The following is a 21,540-nucleotide window of genomic DNA, read 5'->3' on the forward strand; positions in this document are numbered from 1 at the left end:
TAAAAGAAAGTCTGTGGAGTTTCTTTATTCCATTATCATATTGAAATTCAGAGCAGTCGGTTCATCAAGCTGCTTGTTTAAGAGAAGGAGAACGGAGAAAGTAGTAATTCAGAACCTGTTTGCATGAAGTAATCAAGTAAAATATTTTTGCATTCTTGTTGCAGCAAAGTTTCACATTTACACTCGGGATAGACTGTTACAGTGCCGATACAAGTAAAAAACTCAAATATTGGCCCGATATATCGTTCCTTAATTTACACGACAACGTTCGGAAAGTAAGGGCCGTTTCCGCGGAGACGCCAGAAACGCTAAAAAACAAAGGTGATGTAGCATGTTTGGCCATAAGTTGGTGTTGTTGATAATAGTAGACATTTCTTTCTAAGATGTCCTTTCTTCATAATAGGTTTTACTTTTATTTTTTTCTTTCTTTTTTTCGATTTTTTCCTTTCCACTCTCTGCTTGCTCACGTGGAACTGCTGGGTTTTCTCTGTAAAAGTGTCTAGAAGCGACTGCTGTTGTATTTGGCGCTATATAAATAAAGCTGAATTGAATTGTAATGCAAACGGACGCCCAAATTGCAGCGGACATTTTCTGCGTTCGCTCAGAAACGCTGTCGTGTAAACTAACTGGTTTGGGAGGATTGAAGGATACTTGGTTGCTCAAAGAGAAAAGTCCTCCAGCTGATGTAATAATTCCAGCTGCCCTTGGGGAAACGCAATCCCTCTATTCAGCCAAATTTGGTCATACTTGTTCGATTGGGGAAGATCATTTCCAATTCACACGGGTCACAAAAGACAGGGAGCACATGAGTTCAAATGGAGAAGCTTTAAAAAAGCTTCATCTGAAATATTAAAATGCTCACTGAGTGACTCACCCGCACGGAGCATGGGATCACAATCACAGTCCTCCAGAAAGATATTAAACGGAACAAACGTGATTTTGTGTTCTCTTACAGAGGCCGCACTGTGTGAGTTTGGAGGACTCCTTCCATTAGGTGTCACCATACATGTCGCACAGCGATCAGCTGATTCGATAGTGGTGCGATGCACAAAAATGCAAGGAGGGGATTGTGAGTAAAGAAGCCCGGGGGCAGCGCACGCCACTGAAGACCAGCGTCTCAGTGGATAGCAGGTCCATTAGTCCATGTCGGTCAGCGATTTGCACTGAAGTTCAGCACCAAGAGTAATTGAGGAGATGCATAATGGCAGTTCTTGCCTGAAGGTTTCTAGCAGCAAACACTGGATTTTAGTTCTCTTTAACTAATGCACAGGTTTTGCCTCCTGTTAAGAATGTAAAGAAAGGTGGTTCAAGACTTTAACACTCGATACACGACCATCAGCCAAAGCACAGCTGCTGTCATCAAATCATCAGTCTGGTCTGAGGTGATCCAGTTTGATCTCAGCAGTTCAATGCAAACTGGTTTCACTTTCAGTAAACTCTGGCACGGTTATGTTCAGAGATGCCTGAAATACTTGGTTCACACCATTAACTCATGAAAGGCAGCACACATGTACCCAAGCATTAATGAACAGTCTATCAACAATGCTTCACTTTCAAACCATGAAAAAAAAAAAAACTTGAAGTGTATTTGATCCTTTTTGTTCAACACTTCCCATCGTGCGATGAGCGAAAGGTCCAATTTCAACTACCGGTATTTAGTTCAACGTTTTCATCGGCATGAAGCCAAACATACATGTCATACAGCAGCAGCGTTTTCAGAAAACTTTTGTTTTCTTCAATTTACCAGGAGAAAACGTCTGAGAATTCTTCAAAAAGTTCTCTTCAGTTTCTCCAAGCACTGCTGTCAGGTAATTTAAAGCACACAACGCAACAAAAGTTCTCCGTTTTCACTTGAAATCATTAAATTCAGTGCTGAGTAGGGATTCAAAAAGTCAAAACATGAAATTTCTAAGACCCAACTCAAAGTTATTTACTGATTTTGCTCTCAAAATGCAACAAATTTATGCATTTAACTTTGAAAGGAACATGTTAATGGTTCTGTCTTGAGAGTCTGAGAGAAGCATACATTTGTCTGAGTGTGTACGCATGTGTGTTACTGCACCTGAAGTACAAAATGCCATAATCAGGCTACAAAATCTGCTTCGGGCTAATATTTAAACCTACAGACATACAGACACTATAAAACTTAATGTTTTAAGCTACACCAGAGCAAACAATTAATGAAAAGCTACTTTTAAAAGGGGGGGGGGTGTAATATCTTAATTAACTGCTGTGATTTCAGTCATGCAAAAGAGGGTACATATAAATGAAAAAAAATATTTTATTATATATAGAAAATATTATCATAAAATATACAAAAATATAAATCAGGTTTGATTCCTAAGCTTCAATTCAGAAAAGCTAATCTTATCAGGTCCTCTTATAACACCTACCATCCAAACAACTACGATCAACTGAGCACTGTTTCCCATGATTTTAGTCACTCCTGCCCTCAAACGACAGATATTCACCATCGTTTAAAGACATGAAGTTAAATTGCAATTTTCAGCTTTCTACCAACACACACTGAATTGGTATTGTGCAGAAGTGTCATCATACAGAATCTGATGTTGACACTCAGATCTGTTGAAGGAGATGGATTCAGCCTCACTATCAGGACCGGATTGATGCTTCTTTGTTGTGCCTGATGTATGTTGTGGGGGTTGCCTGGTCTGGTTAAAAAAGAGAGAGAGAGAGAAAAGCCAACCTTGATAAGCATCATGTGGGTCACCAGCCATTTATGAAAGCCCCTTTGTTGGGGACACTGAGCAGCAGACACCTATTGTGTGTTCGGGCCCGCATCGAGGCGCTGACCCAAAAACAACCCTCTCCTCTGAGCCGGGGCTCATCGCGGCCGCGCTGAAGGGGGTTCTGCAAATGGTTCAAGTGAAGGACACCGAGGGAGCGCCGCTGCAGCGGGAGCGTCCAGGAGAGCGGGGTACTTACATCTGCTCAGAAAGTTATCAATGCTCTTGTTTTTCCTCAGGGCAGGGAAGTCAAGGTCGTACACCAGCGCATCCAAGCCGTCCTGCAGGGAGAGGAGGAGGAAATGAAGCCAGGGTCACACGGGAGAAGCAAACCACACACAGAGCTGGAAACCCATTTGAGAACCGTTTCAAAAATGCCCGTGCATTAACAACAACTGGACGAAATGACACTGATCACCGTGGAATGAGACTGGGATGTTAGAAGGGGTGTAGAAGAGATCAGAACCAGGACTTCAAGACAGTAATTTCAATTAATTACAGGACAAATATTGACTCATTTAATCATGTTTTATTTTCACACTGAAATGGTTCATTTCCCAGTGCATCTGACAACTCTCCTTTCAGTTCACTGTAACGACCCAAGATATCCAAAGCATTCAGTGTTCTCTGATTAATTTAAAGGAAGGTTGAATCTTGTTCACGTTGCCCGTGCTGGGCCAAAACTTTGATTGGGCAGAGGGGGAAGACATTAGGGATGGATGATACACAAAAAAAGCATACTGATTGTTTTTTTTTTTTATTATATTGCTCAATATCGATAATCAATAATTATCAGCTAATTAAAAATACATATTTTAGGTGCAGTCCTGGCCATTTTACGCTATTATTTAATGACCTACTTTTAATAAAGAACACACAAACAGTAAATTCAAATGCAACTCTTTACTTAACCTTTACTTAACCACTAACAGTATTTCAGCCACACCTGGAGCGTCGGGCCAGTGACTGCTGTGATATAAACACAGTACGGCCCCCTCAGACTGTGATTAACACTACTCAGAGCACAAAACCCTGCCTTGCTGGTGAATGACTGAAACCTTCTTCAGGACAGTTTCCTCTACTGTCACATCTTTTGCACATGTCCTCTGTTGTGGCTTGACAGGGCGGGGCGAGGTGAGCGTTTGTGACTGGGTTGGGAGGAAGTCGTGACTGATATAAAGCTACATGACAGGCTGTAGTGCAAAAGGAGGGGAAACTGTTTTTCTATCAAACTTTTTACCGATCAATATCGATATTTTTAGTGAACTGTCATCCAGTTCAGTAGAGAAGGCAGAGAGGGCGTGCTGGAGGGAGCTTATTCCTGTTATTCATCCATCAACATCAGCAAGGGTTTAAAATAGTTTTTTTCTTGAAATGTAACTGAAATATGAACAACTGTAGTGAAATCATCTACAAAGCCATGAATTCCCAGTTTCAGTTCTTTTTAGTCACATCTCATCTCCAGCAGCAGCTGAAGCTCTGCTTTCTCCGAGTCATCACCTTTTTCTGCCAGCACATTAGAATCGGAACAGATTACTGTCAGTGCATTTCTAAAAGGAACATTTCACACTGCAGTCAAACACCTCATTTTCTCTTCCTGGCGCTGCAGACATGTGACTGGGGCTCAACGGTGGTGCAGCGGTGAGGGTTGTTGGGCCTTTCTGTGTCTGATCAAAAACTCAAACCAAAGCAAAATCACATCTGATGAAATCATGCCCTGATCGGTTCATAGTAAAGTTAAACAACAAGATGCACAATGAAGATTTGAAGAAATTCCATTTTCCATGACAAACGTGACACTACTTGTAAACTTCAGTGACCTAAATGTTAACAGTCCAACACAGGTCAGCGTGACACTACAGAAATGTTGTTTTGTCAATCTGAAGAAAGCTGAGGTAAGGCCCCTATTAAAACCTACATGCAAGGACAGCATCACCTAAACAATGTCAAAGACTGACCCATTTTCACAGGAATTCTTCCGTTTGCAATTCTGCAGAAGATTTCAATCATGGTAACTTTTTGGGCAGCTTTTAAAAAAGATGGAAATTTAATTGTACCGACCAAAGCACAGAAACACAGGAAGTAAAGATCTCATTTCATGCATCTGTCAAATGGCAACTGACACACTTTTTATGGTGAAGCTGATGAAAGGCACAGATCTAAAAAAGCTTCACATACGTGATCACGTTGGGAGGAGGTGGAGAAGATACACGTTTTACAGTGCGATCCTTGCTGGGTACAATGAGATCTTGTTTTATTTAAAAGAAACTAATCCATATGTATGCAAAAGGGAGGCACGAGACCTGCTGGCTAAACGATTAAACATCCACACCCTCACTACCTGGCAACAGAAATATACATAGGTTGAGTGTGAATACACTGAGACACAACATGTGAATGTCAGGAGTACTGTGCTTCTGACTCCAAAATGTTGCCGTGTAATCTTTTCTGAAATGAAAATGCAAAAACGATGTGGAGCCTGAGTGGGGTCAACAGAGACATTTCCAGGAACATCGATACTATGGAACACAAACACTTTTGTTTTGACAGTTTTACGACTTTGCTGCAGGAACTTCAACCGCCTGTGTGAAAACAAGGCAGAGAACAATCGTGCCAGATTTTCTAAGAAGCTTAAGGCATCATGATCCTTTTAAAATTTAGCTCCAGTAGTGGAATTACGGGAGCTGCGGCATGTATAGCAGCCATGCCGCCTTCCAGCTCGCCGGCAGCAGAAGTGCCACTGTGTGGCTTTAATCTAATCTTCCATAATCCAGATGGTCTGAAACAAGCTGGGCACACAAACACTTCAACACCCGCATTGGTTGCTCCGTCCCTTTTGGCAGGCGTGACCCAGATGTTAAATGTGAGCATCTTGAGCTGCCCTTTTAGAAAAGAAACCAATGCTCTTTTTTTTGATGGCACACGGTGAATCAGCAGTTCAGAATTAGAGTAACTCTGCTGCTTCAGAGGAGGTCGGGCCATTACTCCCCCGAGAGGCTGAAACCAAGGAGGATGGAGGTAAAGGGAGGGAGGCAGGTGGAGGACAGTCTGTAGGAAGACCTTGCTGTTCATCGGGAGCAGAGCATTGGAAATGACTGCAGGAAGGCTGGGATTGAAACGCCGAGCCATCATTGGAAAAGGTTTAAAAACTTCATGAGGGGATATTTACACTAGCCTGACTGTCAGAGGCTGTGAGAAAAAAGGGGGCCTTGTTGGCCATCGAGTATCCAGCCCCAGCCTACAGTGGAAAAAAAAAAAAAAAAAAAGAAAAAGCCAAAGAACCGAGTCCTTCAGGACCCTAATCACAAGGCTCTGTGCTCAGCAATGCACGTTTGCATAACTTCCTGCCACAGAGAGCTCTGGACAGCCACAGTAACATTCCTTAACAGGACTGTACACGTCAGAGAGCTATTTTAGGTATGTGGCCAAACAAGTTCTCAACAAAAAGTGAAGGGGGGGGGGGGGGGGGGGGGGGGGGGTTTAGAAAAAAAAATCCATCCTTGAGTGGAAGAGTCACAGAGTAAGCTTTATTTCCAATCAGCGCTCAGCGGTTGGGGCCGGCGTGTTGGAAGGCTGGGCCGTCCAATAGGAGAACAAATAGAGGAAAAAACAAAAAGCTAAGTCAGAGAGCATGTCGGCCCGCATGCGGAGACATAACAAAACGAGGCAGGTACAAGAAGGAAACAATTCCAAGATGCCAGCAGCTTAATTGCTAAATGGATTGGAATTGATTCCAGCAGCATAATGGAGTGAGTGAACCTGTCGGACCAGAGTCACATCCAGAGCAACATGATCTCCCACGGGACACACAGCCAACAAGGTAGCATGGCACAGAAACAACCTGGAAACAAGCATTTCCTCAGAAAACAAGTGCGATTGAAACTTTCTACTCTTTTGAAACATGACATGCATCTCTTAAAGAGGACCTATTATGCTATTTTTCAGTCACGTCATATAGGTCACAGAAGCCCAAAAACATAGCATATAAGTTTGTTTGCCCCAAATTCATCCTATGTTCGGAGTTTGAGCGGTCTAAAAAGTGGCTCTGAGGAGCCCTCCTCTGAACAGCCTGATTTTCACAGCCTTCTTTCCGGGATGCTCTTGAACGCATCTGGCCACTACCACTCTCTCACAAATGAGGGGGGCACAGTCAGAGGCACGTCCCCTCAACTGTTTCAGCTTAAGTTTCAGTTTCATTTTCAAAAATGTGGGGTAGCCAGACAAGGAAGAAAAAGACCATTTTCAAATTTGAACGTCTTAATGAGGCTACGGCAACACATACTACTATAACCACTTATCCGGGGGCCCCCCAAAGGCTGGATCCTCTTCAGGGGGGAATTGGTGTTCCTCTTGTTGACGAAGACAAAAGTAAGATTTCAGAATTGCCTGTTTGAGTGTGTATTTCCTTGAAAGTGGAGTGCACAATTGAGGGAGGTGACTGAATTTTTCACTTCTGGGGGCTCATACAGAGGCTCTGGGAGGTGATACGACTGTAAAGACACCTGTTTAAAGTGAATTTTGCATAATATGACTCCTTTAAATGAGCGAATTAAAACTCGATTTTTTTATTTGTATCTAGGAAACAACAAATGACTGACTTTCATTTTGCAAATCTGTTGAAAGAGCGAAAATCACACCCGGTACAGAAACTGTTCAAATCAGGGCTGTCAAACATAAGGTCCGTGGGCCAAAACCAGTCCCATAAGAGGCTCCAATCCAGCCCACAAAGACACCACACAAATTGTTAGATTTGTCACTATTTTGTCAGTCCGCCAACTCAAAATGAGACTGGGCTGCATGAGGCCCCTGAGCTAAACTTTATTTGACACCTCTGATTTTTAAGGACACGAACAATATGAGAGAAAGCCTGACCAGTATGAAAAAGCATCAGAAAAGTTTGATCCATGAGGGCTCATTCCAATTCCTATTACGTCTCCCTTGTTGGGGTCAAGTGATCCTTACTGCACATCCTTGTCTTGTCTTGTCCTGATCACACTGTGTTTCTTTAGTGTTGCAATTTCAAAACAAACTTGGGTGAAGCAACATTTTTGAAAGCTGTTCAAATTTTCAGGATTTATAGGGACACCATTCGACATTTTCAGTTACTTTCCGTCTTCATTTCGCTACAAAAACTGCATAAATGTCAGATAAAATGACATGGAAGGAAAACTCACATCAGAATGATCTACCCGCAGCAAAGAGAGATTCAAGTGAGTCTTGATTACTATCATAACGGAAATTTTGATTTGCTTGAACACAATCACATCGGATGAGAAATCTGCGGTGAAAGAAACGGTGAGTCATAATAAAACCGGATCAGGCAGAAGCACCACAGTGGATCATTCAAAAAGCTGCCTGTGCTCACGTGAGGCCGATGAAACAAGACCACTGACAAAGCCCTTTCTTAGCTCCTAATTCACAGCCAATGTCGAGATTAGCCTTTTCACCGCACGTCTCAAAGCACGGAAATTTCCAAGAGTTCATCATTTTCAGGCTGCTTCTGAGGCCAGAGACTTTCCAAAAAAGCTGAAACATTCCCGCATCAGTGAAAAATCAATGGAAAGGCACGTAGACCACCTGTTGAAACTGAAACAACATAGGAATATGAATCATGCCTCCGATTCAGGTAAAAATCGACACAGTTAAAGGAGGATTTAAGTCGATACAGCAACATTTGTATCGGGATATACTTTTTAAACAGTAGAGGGAGGGTATTTGTGTTTGACTCCGCTTATTCGACGACATTGCTTCCATGACCCTGAGAACAGCAGGCACAGACTTCAAACAAACATGGCAGCGGCAAGTCAAGGAGTTACTCCTGCGGATGCACCGCACCGTTTTGAATCGGCGTTATGGCAGCGTCTTGGTTTTCCCAAGTCACAGCGGACAAGAATGAAAAAGTCTGAGCGAAAGGGTTTTTACAACCACAGGGGACAATGTAAATGTTCAGAGGTTTCAGCTTCTGCCTGAGAATGGAGATATGCTGATATTCCTTTATGGAGCCATTTTCAGTTTCAAGGAAATAACTGAAGACAGTGCTTTTTTTTGTTATAGAACCTCAAAATTAAACAGGAGTCTTTGAGTAATTTTTGATCATAATAGGAAAATATCTCAACTATTCTTAAAGAATTCAAAAAAAAAAAAAAAAAAAAAAAAAACAAGAATCATGATATACATTTTGAATTTTGTCTCCGTACATCCTTACTCCTGAAAGACGCGTGCATTTCAATTTCAGTCAGGAAAGATATCCCACAGTGACATCAGGCTGTGTGCTGCTTAAAAAAAAGAAAACAAAAAGCAAGCAGTACATTTGACAACTCCTGGGCTTAACCAAAAGATCAGCGACATCAGTGAGGATAAAAAGAGCTTTTAGCAAGGCAGATAGTTTCAAAGGTGTTATAACACTAGAAATGCAAAAACTATGCATTTCCACTTGAAACGCAGTGTAAACAGCACCTCAGATTGTTGTGATTGTCGGCAGCATAGTATATAAAATAGAAAAAATTATTTTCACTTCTGAAAACAGTAAAGACGGACTGAAGCAAAGTACACAAATATCTCACGGTTTGATGGATCAATATGTGAAATTCTTTGTGCAAGTTATGAATGATATGTCTTGTAGGCTAAAGACGACAGGAAGTATCCAGCTAGTCATCAGTGCACAGTTCAAAGCCCAACAAACGTGACGGCATGAGGGTGCATTAATGTACCTGGCATGCGTTTCCTTAATTATCATTTACAGATGTTGGGGAAACATATGACGCACTCCGGACCACATCTATTTAAAGAAAGCTCTGGTTTATGTCTGAAAGATGACGATGAACCACATTCTGCGCAGAGGCTATTCAACAGCGTGGAGAGTCGACTGACTGTCCACAACCAGATAGAGAGAGATATACTGAGATAGAGAAAAACAGAGACAAAGCGGAGCTCGCAAAACTTGCACAGCTCCCCGTTATTCCATTTCTGCTGAGGCTGCTCAAGCCAGAGGGCGACACATCCCTGGGATTACCGAATATTACTATTTAAAAAACCATCTGATCACCATATTAATGAAAAGAAATGTGGCACAAGTCACAGAAGACGCACGAAGCTGGTGGTTGACATTACATACGGCAATTATTTCTCCCCTTTCCTCTGAATTACGCTTCGGGGGGAGAGAAATCCGCACACGGTGCAAGCTCTTTTCCAGACATTAAAAGCCTGAGTTACAATTTCCATGAGAGACTTAGCCACATCATCCCCCTTCTGCATGCCGGCGCGGGACATGCGGACCAGCCTCGCTTCCCGCTTGCTTTTTCTTTCCTTTCTTTTCTCGCCCTCTGCCACTTCGTCGACTCAAGTATGCTTTGCACATGTGAGCAGCTGCTTGGCGGATGGCAAATAAAGGCAGGTCCCACTGCAGGCCGCCAACACAGCATGTGATCGCACAAAGCTTCTTCAAAGAAACGAGTCTCCGAGTGTTCACTCCCACAGGCCAGCGCTCAAACTTTCACTCAAGTGGGGTTTTTTTTTTTTTTTTGGCCTTACATTAATATCCGCTGACAGGAGATGCCACTTACCTCGAAAGAGTGCATATCTAACTGGTCTGCTGGCTAAGCTGCAGCGACAGTGAGCTCAGAAGGTGGGAAAACAGGGGCATGACACTTTCTTACCAGGTCCCAGTGAGTGGAAATCACTGTCACAAACGCTTTCATGTGAAAATATAATTGGGTTACTCCCAACAGAGGAGAGCGCTCACATGCTTCGGCAGGATTCTCAAGCAGAAGAACCAAGACATTGGAGATTTTTCCCCTTTTAAAAGCGCTTCATTCCCATCCTGTCACTGCTGAGAGGATTGGCCATGCTTCTCAGACCCATGACTGCGTACGACATCTATATCGTTTAAAACTACAAAAAAACGCACAGAAATGGACCTTGGCTGGTAATACTAGTCATTACAGTGGCAACTACCACTTCCACAGTAGGACCGTCCAATCAGAGAGAAGATTCACCCACATGTCACACATTCCGAACATGAACTTCTCACTGCCATCAGAATCACACAGCAATAGTGAGGAACCGATATTTGGGAACCTATGATTTCCTAGATGCAGAAAACAGCAGACGAAATCATGGTATTTACTGATAAACACATGTTGTGTTGACAATTTAATCCTCTGAATTAGAACTGTATGATAATAATATGTAATATTCAATAATGTTGAGTATTGCATGGGAACATAACAGACTGCAGTTTCTGTCAGTATGGTGATAAACAGATTCACATAATGATCAGAGATGTAACGATTCAAAGTCACCAACATGATTTTTTTTTAATAAAATACATTTTCAGTCAAATTGTGACTGAATCCTTATTATTTGTTAAATTCAAATTTCTTTCTATTTGCATTGTGATGCATGATTTTATTCCACCAATTTTAGCTCGTCACATGTTTGATTCCATTTCTAATTGATATGATAACGATAGATGTGCCATATACTGTGCAGTCTTACTGTAGGGGTGGTTGCTGTTAGTCACAGTAGAGGCCACCATCGATATAAAGTAATTATGATAGATGACACTGTTTGCAACTTATGAATTACTAAGAACTTATTAAGTCTGAATGAAGCAGAATAAATGTGAATCTGCTATTATTAAACTTGCCTGATTCATATTTGGGAGGTTATTTCAGGAAATGAAAGTCCAAGAATGTAATTTAAGACTGGAAAAAACAGTTAATTTGTGCCTGCTCACACAAATGCTTAGTTTTTATTAGTTTGGTTTTTAGTGTGTACCAGATGATACCAGATGAACTGGGGTTTTATTTTATTTTTTTTTTAAGTAGCTGACAAGCAGAGAAAGTGTGGGCACCCCTGCCCTACTACATACATTCAAAAAAAGATCATGTGAAAACAAAAAGCCTCTGGTTAGCCAGAGCTACCTACATTGAAAGTAAAGGTGATGGACATCCCAGAGACCCGGCTTGAACCAAACAAGGGGGAGGTGGGAGAAACGTTTCATAATTAAAAAGGAGGGATCATTTCGGTATGCATTCCTGCACATAATCAGCCGGGGGAGGGAATGTGGGGGCTACAAACAGCCCGGGCCCACTGTTGTTCCCTTAACTGAAAAGCTGAGGGGAGCAGTTTACAACTGACAGGCCTGAACCCTGCTGACGTTCACGATGGATCAAATGCTGACCAGAACCTCTGCCGCTGCCACCACGTTTCTAGAAGTTTACATTTTTATGTTACACACCATTCACTCAAAGAACAGAATTATAAAGGGTTTCAGCCATCACGGAATTAGGGTTGGGATTACTGTAATGATGTTTTCACTGGTCTGCATCAAAAATCCATCAGACAGCTGCGGTCCAGACCGGCACCAGAAGCGTGGAGCACGACACTCTTGTGTTTCAGTCTCCACGCTGGCTTCCTGGATATTTAAAGCTTCTTACTTATCTACATACTTCTTACTTATCTACCTAAACACTCAATCGGGAGTGTCAAACATACAGCTCAGAGGCCAAAAGCAGAGCCAAGAGTCCAGTCAGACTCATAGGATGACAATGTTAAATATATATGACGATGAGCTTCAGCATCCAGACCACACTGTGAGGCTGAGGGATCTATTGAAGTAGCATTTCGAGACTTTTTCCTTGGGTTTTGTAGACACAAAAATTAAAGAGAAAATGACACAGTGCTAGTGGACCCATCTGGAGTTATCATTCACTTCCAGGGAAAAGTTGGCAGATCTTTTATAGCATTTTCAATTGGATAAGGAAAACGCAGACAGTGGCATCAATCGTGGCACAGAATGTCATTCATTACTGCAGCTTTTCACTGAAGAAGACATGCAAATGATTTGGTTGCAGACCACAGTGTCAGGAAGCTCTAGACCTCAGCCTCGGTCCACTGCTGCAAATTCTACAAAGAACCAAAGACTGTTCAACTTGTAGCACAAGTCAGTAGTATTGATTATGTCTTGGGTGAAAAAAGTCTTGGGTAAATAATTAGCAATCATGACCAGTCATGAAACTGCAGATTTGTAAGTATGTGGTGAAAAAGGCACAAACAAAAGCTGCTTTATCAGCACACACACACCACCTCACAGGTAATGTTTGTCCACCGAAGGCAAAGGTCACTGAGATGAGAGCAGGCACTCAACGCCGGCAGGACAACTCAGTCAACTTCTTCAGGCTGGGCCGTGGCTTATCGGCTATGCAAGGGAATAGAGAAGTATTTATCCATCAAGAGTGACGCTTTCGTTCCTTCAGATGTCTTATGAAGTCAAATATTCAGATACAGGACAGTTGCTGCTGTTTGATATCGTCTGCCCAGAGACTCTGTGATCCCAAAGTGAGAATAACAGCTCATCACAACAATGATCCTGGAAGACATGCTTCCACTGAAAATCAGGAATATAAAGTCTTGAGCCGTGAAATGCTAACTTCCAACACACTGTGCAACACCAACTTTCTCGTGTTTCACCATGATGAAAATGAAATAGAAGGTGACTGTTGTGATTAAAAACTTACTTATCATGAAAACTTATCGTGATGCGAACAGGTAAGTTATCAAAAATAAATTGAATCAATCAGTAACTTTTTTTAAGACTTTAGTCACAGCTGGTACAAAATTAGGGCAAGAGAGTGTTATTATAACTAAGAACAAATCTCAAACTACCAAGACGTTAAGATCATTTACTTCTGAGTATTATTTACTGCAAAAGTCACTGTGACAATAAATTACAAACATTACTGCATGTTTACCTAAAATTGTGCAGGATGTCTAAAAATTGCAGAAATAGTTGTGTCATATCTTGAAAAGTTCAGTCAAATACGATATACTGAGGTGAAATACTATAAATTCATAATACATATGAAATGGCAAAATCAATTTTAACGTGTGATGTGATGTCAGTGTTCTTCTGGGAAGAAAACATGAGCACATGTCCACCTTAACTGGAATTAGTCAAAGAAGAAGTGATTACAATATGCAGTGAAAAGTTTATTCTACTGTGATAAAGTAATATGAAACTTCACGGTTTTCCAGAAAGTTCCCAGAGAAAACCCTTCAAGCTACCAGCACTGATGTGTGGGATGAAAAGTCATTTCTGCATCTATTCAGGAACAATAAAGTCAAGCATAACTAATCTGACTTGAGATTTTTTTTTCATGTTATCGAATAGAGAAGAACTAATAACAGCTTCACAAATGATTTTATGTCATATTCTTCATCATTTGACATGTTTACATCTCAAATAGACTATTAGAGGAGGCAAAGCGTGTCCATTGAACAACTCTTGAACAGTTCTATGTTACAATATTCTATCATCCCATTTTCTAAAACACCTATTCGCCACTACTAAATTCACACTACTTTTTATTATTCTACTCAGTTTCATTCTATTTTCAACTGGTTGGCACTTTTTCACAATTACAAACTGAACGGTTGTCTTCTATTTTAAGTGATTATATTTCATTCTAAATCTTTCTATTTTATTTAAAATATTATTGGCTATTCAATTTTGTGTTCTATTCACACTGGGATTCAGAATAACATCAATGGATAGTTTCTCAGGTCTGAAACCGGAAAATATCTTACTCTTGATGTAATTGGGTCCAAGCCTCAGGACCCCCCATGGGGGATCCTGGACCACAGGTTGGAAACCTCTGATATTAATGACTTTACGGTAAGATCCATCCGAACATGAACCAGCAGCTCCACAAACCTGGATTATTGGCCTCATTGTTGCCTTTAATTACTCTTATTACAGTCCAAATAAGAGATGAATGCGATGGAAGAACAAAGAGTGATCAAGGAAGCCTTCACACATCTCCAACAGAGAGCAAGCCAGCAAAACAAGTCCCAACCTATGGATCAAAGCATTGCCATTAACTGGGAGATGAAGATGCTCAACCACTATAAAGTCAGAGGACTTTAGAGGCGGGCAATGAGCACCAATGACTTGATCCCGGGGTGGCCACAGGCCTCCACACACAAGGGTAAATCTCAAATGGGCCGTGTCAGGAATCCTGTGTGGGGACGGTCCATTCCGATAACACCCTCTTTACTCCGAGCGCGGTTTATTTCGAGGGGCGAAGATAAGGTTGGGAAAACAGCGAGCAGATATGCATGTCGAGGTCTGGAGCAGTGGGCCAAGTGTCACCGTCACCAAATTAAAAAAAGAGAGAGAGAGGGACCCCGACAGAGGGCAGCTGCAGGTACAGAAAGGCTGGCATTGTGCATTCTGATGGAAGCGATTAGTCATCGTCGAGCGTGCTGCCGGCTGCTTTATGAGTTAAATGTCCTGATTCACAGCCCTCAGAAACATGAGTCTCCAGTCCACATAATTTTGGTTTATGGGTAAGAGAGCGGGAGCCCACACCCAGCTACCTCAGAGCTGTCTGAACGCCGCTGCGCGGCGCGGCGCTGCCGCCTGCTCGCTCCGGGCAGGACGCGATCGGGCGACGCTGCAGGCCGGGCCGAACACAAGAGGTTATTTGATTAGCGCGGAATTTTATTAAGCTGTGGGTGGAGTTGGATTGGTGTGCGCAGAAAGTCCCGGCAAAAAAAAAAAAAAAAAAGCCTCCATTCATTGATCTGAGGGGGGAAAAAAATTGCAGGAGAGAGAACGAGAGAGAAGGGGGGAGAAGGGAAAAAAATAGGAACAACACCCTTGTGTGTTGCTGCTGCTACTGCTGCTCAAGGGAGGAACGATCCCTGCAGCTTTTTGCCATTAACATGCAGCGTGCATGCACCTTTTTCTTCTTTTAGGTAGGTTTAATAGGCTCTTTCTGTGATACTGATGAAGGTCACACACACCAAACTTCTTCAAGCATCAATTCCAACTCATCTTGAATAATCCAACTGGACAAAATAGCACCACTTTATCGTGGGCGCAAGGAAATACATATCGAATAAGATTCAACTGGGATATACTGTTTAAGATGCTGTGCAATCAAGTTGCAAGAATTTATCTGAAAGATTTTGATTGATTTGTTAGACCCATATGACACTGCTGTGTTTCTATCCTCTGCTTTTACCAAACGGACCCATTATAGCTGGAGGATGAGGATCGAAACCAAAAACAGCATGTTGAGGCATTAGATCAGCTAACAGAATGAAGATCAGTGGGGCTGTGCATCTTCACTGGTCTCACGGTTTGATTATGATTGTCTTCTCAACGATTCCATTGGATTCAAAAATATGAACTGTTTTTAATTTTGAAAATTACAACAAGACAACTGTATTTATACCAACACAGAAATAAAATGGAATTAATATAGTGCAGTAAACCTAAAATAAACTGTCAAAAATCAAGACACAGTATTACTGCATTATAATCAATCAATCAATGCTCTGTCGCTGCATTGATTCAGAACCAGTGACGTCTACATCACGATGCATTGTAAAACCTTTTATTGTGTTTTGGGTGTCTGTTTACACTGCAGAGCCACTGAAAACAACTTTTTGAACACAGCTTCCAAGGTGGGACTTCCTGAAAACGATCTGACTCTTCAACCTCCGCATGCGCACAACAGCCGTAGTAAATATCAAAATAGCTTGATCATCGGTACAACTGTCAGGGTACTAGTTGTCATTAATGTTTGTAATGTATAGTTCATTATTAAAACAACCAACAGACAACCTATCCATACTTCTCCACATTGAGGTACTCCAGGAAGCTAATGAGGATCAGAGGTAACCTGTGACACCCTGTCTGCAGCTGGATTTGAACCTAGGAACTTCAAATCACAAGTGCACTTTTCTTACCACTAGGCCAGACACCCTTGATCAAGTACAATTCACGAAACATTTTATAGTTTTTGCTTTGCTGTCATTTTCAGTAGTTCTAACCTTTTCAGCCTATTCATTCCTTTTTAATAGCAACTTTGTCCATTTGTAGACATTTTTAACCAATATAGCTAGGAATCATTTTGAAAATAAGCCAGGTAGGCAAATAAAGTAATAAAAAAAGATAGAACGATACTGTGCTACATTTAGTTTTCAGAATGTTTCAGAGAACGAATAGGGAGAAAGTAAAGAGCCACAGGTTGCAGACCCCTGCACTAGGCCACAACTACCAATTTCTATAATTTTGGTGCAGAGACTGTTTACAAAATGTTGCCTTTCAAACAAGACACTAATAAAAAGGAGGAAACTATGCGTTAAATGGGACCAAAGTTTGCAAGCTGGTGTGTTGATGTAGTTTTAAGGGCAAACCTCCCTTTTCAACAAAGACAGAGCTTTCCTGGCAGCCTCTCTCAAACAGCCTCATGAACCAACCAGTCAGGTAAAGACTCCTGTGCAAAGGTGAATACACCAATAAGCCTGAAGCTATTCCCTTAGATCGCAACACCAGAACCAGCGAGTACGAAGATCAGTAGGTCTGCAAAGTTAATGGATTCTTGTGTTGTCTGCCACCTAACGGGGCAATAAATCCCACAAGCGTCCAACCACTGCTAGGTGTCTAGCTGCAGGTCAAATGAGTGCAATCTCTCCCTGATGGCCAACACTGAGGGTTTTCAGAGACTTTAATTAGCTTCCAACACTCTAAAGATGATGGGATCTGCACCAATTGGCAGTTGCCTGAAATCCACACTGCTCGCAGAGCGTTCTGTCCTCGCAGAGGAGTGACTGGTTTCAGATTACTGAGAAAATGTTTGAAAATCTCTCGCACAAATCAAAAACGATGCACTGAAAAAATGATACTGAATAGAAAAAAAAAAACCCAGCTAAACTCAGGAAGTTCATATATAACAAGATTATGGGAATTCATGAAATTGAACAGCTGCATGATAGAATCACAAAAAAGTTCATTTCACGCACTGATTGATGATTCAGTGTATCAGAACTTTGCCAGGTTTGACGTGGAGATAACTTCAAGAAAACCAAACAATTTCCTTGGGGGGAGGGGGGGTTATTTTCCACATGGAGATTGTACATCAAGATCCTGAACCACAAGCCTTCTGCTCAGTCACGCCAGCAAATACAAACCACGATCAACAAGATGGGATCATACTGGGCAAGTTTTCCTGAACTTGAATTGTATTCATGACATAAACTTCTTCTGAATGGTGTCCGTCAATGCTTCACATGTCAACAAACCCTGTGACACCACCACCACAACATCATCCCCGCTGGCATGATGACTCAGTTCCTGGGACTGCTGCTGTGTAATAAAAACCCAGGCAAAGTGTTGCTGGAGGGTTTGAGCGCGTGGCAGGAGCAGTCCCCTGCCTGTCCCCTCAGACAGGCAGGGGAAACACATCACCTCTTGCTCCCCATCTGGGGGAACAGCGACTCGGGGGGGGGGGGGGGGGGGGGATCCTGCCAACAGGTGTAGAGATGCAGCCCAAGGCCTGCAGGTTGGAGCAGGCTGGGAGGAGGAGGAGTGTGGCTTCATGAGAGGCTTAGATAAGTAAATCTAGACAAAACAGTACAGCTACACACTCACTTCCTAATGATACCACTAGAACACTGCATTGATAGAGCCCTGTACGTGGCACTTGTAAAGTCATCAGATTTCAATTGTTACACATGAACACATCAATCATGTGTGACTGTAAGCCGCAAAGTGGCTGCCAACTGTCAATCTAATTCTGCAGCATTGGCACGAACTTGTACTGAAACTTTCCTACCTTGCAGCTTCATTGTTTTGGAGAGAAGTCTCACACCTATTTGACACGACGCAAACAAGTTTCATTCTGCAGTTTAAAACCTAAGAAACTGTGGATGAAAGTGGTCTGGCAGCGTCGGTGACAGCATTTCTTTAGTGTGATCAGAGCCCAAAGTGTGCGAAAGACTTCAGGTCCGAGGAGGAGCAGATTGAGCCCGAATGGCTGCCTCTCGGTGCTGGTTGCGTTAGCAAGCTAGCAAGCTAATAAAAAAAAAGAAAAGAAAAAACTTACCAGGAGACAATCCGTGTTTATTTCCGACTTCGGATCCTTCAGCATGGCATCGATTTTTTCAAATCGAGCCTCCATACTTTCCCTGGCGGTCATTTTTGGCTGTCAAACTCAGTCTTGGTGTTGTTTTTATGAACAAAAACAGCTAGCTAGCCGATAGCCGCTAGACAGCTAGCTAGCTAGCCAGCTAGCCTAATGGTCTTTTCTTCTTCAGAACTTTCCACCTCTTCAAACTAAATTCATCTTTCTCCCGGAGCTCTCGCAGGCCAAGGAGGGGTTCAAACTGCAGCCAACGCAGCACAGCCGCATTTTCAGGGGTCTTTTCAACCCGTGCGAGAGAGGAGAACAACTTGCGGGGCAGAGATAAACGCGGCGGACAGATTAAGAGAGCCTCCGTGGGATGCCGCTGAGGATCAGGGCTTAAAAATGTGTCTGCATCCGAACAAAAGGCAAGTTAAAACGCAAACGGCTCGGTTCTAAAAGCGAGGATCGTGGCCGGGTCGCTAGTCCAGGCCCGCTCCCATGTCCGTGCCCGCAGGACGACAAAATGAATCTGACAGCTCGAGGAAAAAAAGTAGAAGTGACGAGGAGGGGGGAAAAAACTTCTGCTTCTTCCAAATTTCGGTGCGTCTAACCGCGGAGTGTGTGCAGCGTCAAACGGCGGTCCACCCGCTGCGTCCCGGCCGCTGTCATCCACCGTGGACGGTCCGCCCGCTCCGCTGCCGCTGCGAATGCCGGTCTGGGCGCGTACGGCTCGGGGCTCTTCGACGTGGGCTTCAGCTTTCGGAAAACAATCGCAGACGGAGCCTGGTTTTCTCCCACAGCCTGGCCAACATGTCCGCCTTCCTGTTCAAACACCCCGGAGAGGCTGCTCGGCACGGCGCCACTGCGCATGCGCAGACCACACGGTGCAAGCAGTCTGCAGAGGAGGCCGCATGAAGGAGCGCGTTACTATTACACCGCGTTACTAAAGGACAATGTGACGTTTGCAACATGTTATTTCTGAAACATGTTCTAGATGAGGCCTGCTACTGCACCACGTTACTTCTGAAACAAGTTACTGAAGCAACATGTTGCTTCTGCAGCTGCTGCAGCATGTTACTGAGTGATCCCACATGTTACTTCAACTACAGCTGCACATGACTGAAGCAGCACATTGCTGAAGCTGTACTTCTTCAACATGTTACTGAAGCCACATTACTTCTGAAACACATTGCTGCAGCCACAAGCTTCTTTTCTAACAGTTTACTTCTGAAACACTTTACTGAAGCAGCACGTTACTTCTGCACCATGTTACTTTGACAACCCATTATTTCTGAAACACTACACTGAATCTGCACTGTTATTCCTGAAGCACATTACCGACTGAGCATTACTGAAACACATTATCGAAGTGGCACCTTACTTGAAACCGCAAATTTCTCCTGCACTATGTTACCATAGCTGCATGCTACTGAAGCCACATGTTACTTCTGAAACACATACGTTGAATATCACTCTACAGCATGTCACTGAAACAGGATGTTATTTCTGCAGCGCATTACTACCACAATACATTACTTCTGTAACATGTTACTTCTGAAACACGTCACTTTGAAATGTTTTTGCTTTTTTAAAACACTATTTAACTCAATTGTTTTGTTTTATTTTCGGTTAAGTTCTTTTTAATTTTTATTCTATTCTGTTTAAAGGTTTTTTATTTTAAGATATTCTATTCTACTGTTTTCTATTTTGCCTTTGGTAAAATTATTTTCCCACTCCTGTTATTATTTACAAGTAATGAATATATCACTCTGCTGAGTAGTACCTATTCCTTTTTCATTCACTCTATGTCTCATTGAAAACATAAAGCTCCTTATGGAACACACATATTTCTGGAGTGAAAATCCTTACTATCTATCCTGCTGAAAATTCTCCATTAAATTTATGTAAACCTTTACAAACCTTATGTTGAGAAATAAACATCTTTCTCAGTGTTTATCACTACAAACCATCTATGAGTATATGTATTTACTGTGTTCTTTACTTATGGAAAAATGAGAGGTGAGCAATGAGATTTTTCTTTTCAATGCTGTTATTTTTTTATTTTTAATTATTAACGCTGAACATTAAAACCAAAATGCAACGATAAAAAGAATTGAGTGGCGATCACTCTCCAACAGAGGGCGCCCTTTTACAACATATTGAGAGAGCTTTTGGCAATGTGGAAATAAGGATCCTCAACAGGTTGAAATTTAAAAACTAAAATAAGACAAATGTCAAATATAATTTGATCATTATAATTTAAAAAAATGGTGGAATGTCACAGAACTTGGCTTTTTTCCCATTTTTTTTCCAAACTCCCACAGACAGCAGCCTTTCTCACTGTCATTCTGAATATGGGCTGAAAGGAGAGAGTGGGTGTATTGGACATAGAGGGTTGGGGATGGAGATGAAGGGGGATTAAAGGAAGGCATCAGATGTAGACATGGTGGATGTAACAGTGGATGAGGAGGAGATGGAGGCATTGTGGTGCCCCCTGGAGGTAAGATGAAGAATTAGATGTTGGTATAGCTGCAGGCTTATAAACCAGGGGTGTCAAAAACATTTCAGTTCAGGGGCCACATACAGCCTAATTTCATCTTGGATGGCTTGGACCAGTAGATAAGTGTCATAATAAACATTAAAATTAATCTTTAAAACTTTTTTTTGTCAATGCGACACAGAGTATCTGCCACCTCCAGAAGTTCTCCGATGACTCTGCCATTGTGGGGGAACCAGCTGGAGCACTGATCGCTCACCATTGACTTTGCAAACTGATGTGAGCGCAACCACCTGTGCTTGAACACCAGCAAGACGAAGGAGATGGCGGTCGACTTCAGGACATCGACTTCAGGATGTTCACCTACCGGTGAACA

The 21,540-nt window shown here is 42.3% G+C and overlaps 1 protein-coding gene across 3 annotated transcripts in view; it reads right to left on the bottom strand.

Annotated features, from left to right (window-relative positions):
• Positions 1-19,500, bottom strand: part of LOC115404998 (rho-associated protein kinase 1-like) — a 36,272-nt gene extending 16,772 nt beyond the window's left edge. For all 3 annotated transcript variants that reach the window (XM_030114383.1, XM_030114381.1, XM_030114382.1), the window contains exons 1-2: positions 18,647-19,500; positions 2,947-3,028 (exon numbers count right to left, since the gene is read on the bottom strand). In XM_030114383.1, coding sequence (XP_029970243.1) covers positions 2,947-3,028; positions 18,647-18,739 — 175 coding nt within the window. In that variant the 5' untranslated portion in view covers positions 18,740-19,500. The remainder of the gene's footprint in view (positions 1-2,946; positions 3,029-18,646) is intronic.
• Positions 19,501-21,540: the final 2,040 nt, after the last annotated feature.

This window comes from Salarias fasciatus, chromosome 18, assembly GCF_902148845.1.
Source record: "Salarias fasciatus chromosome 18, fSalaFa1.1, whole genome shotgun sequence".
Classification (NCBI taxonomy): domain Eukaryota; kingdom Metazoa; phylum Chordata; class Actinopteri; order Blenniiformes; family Blenniidae; genus Salarias; species Salarias fasciatus.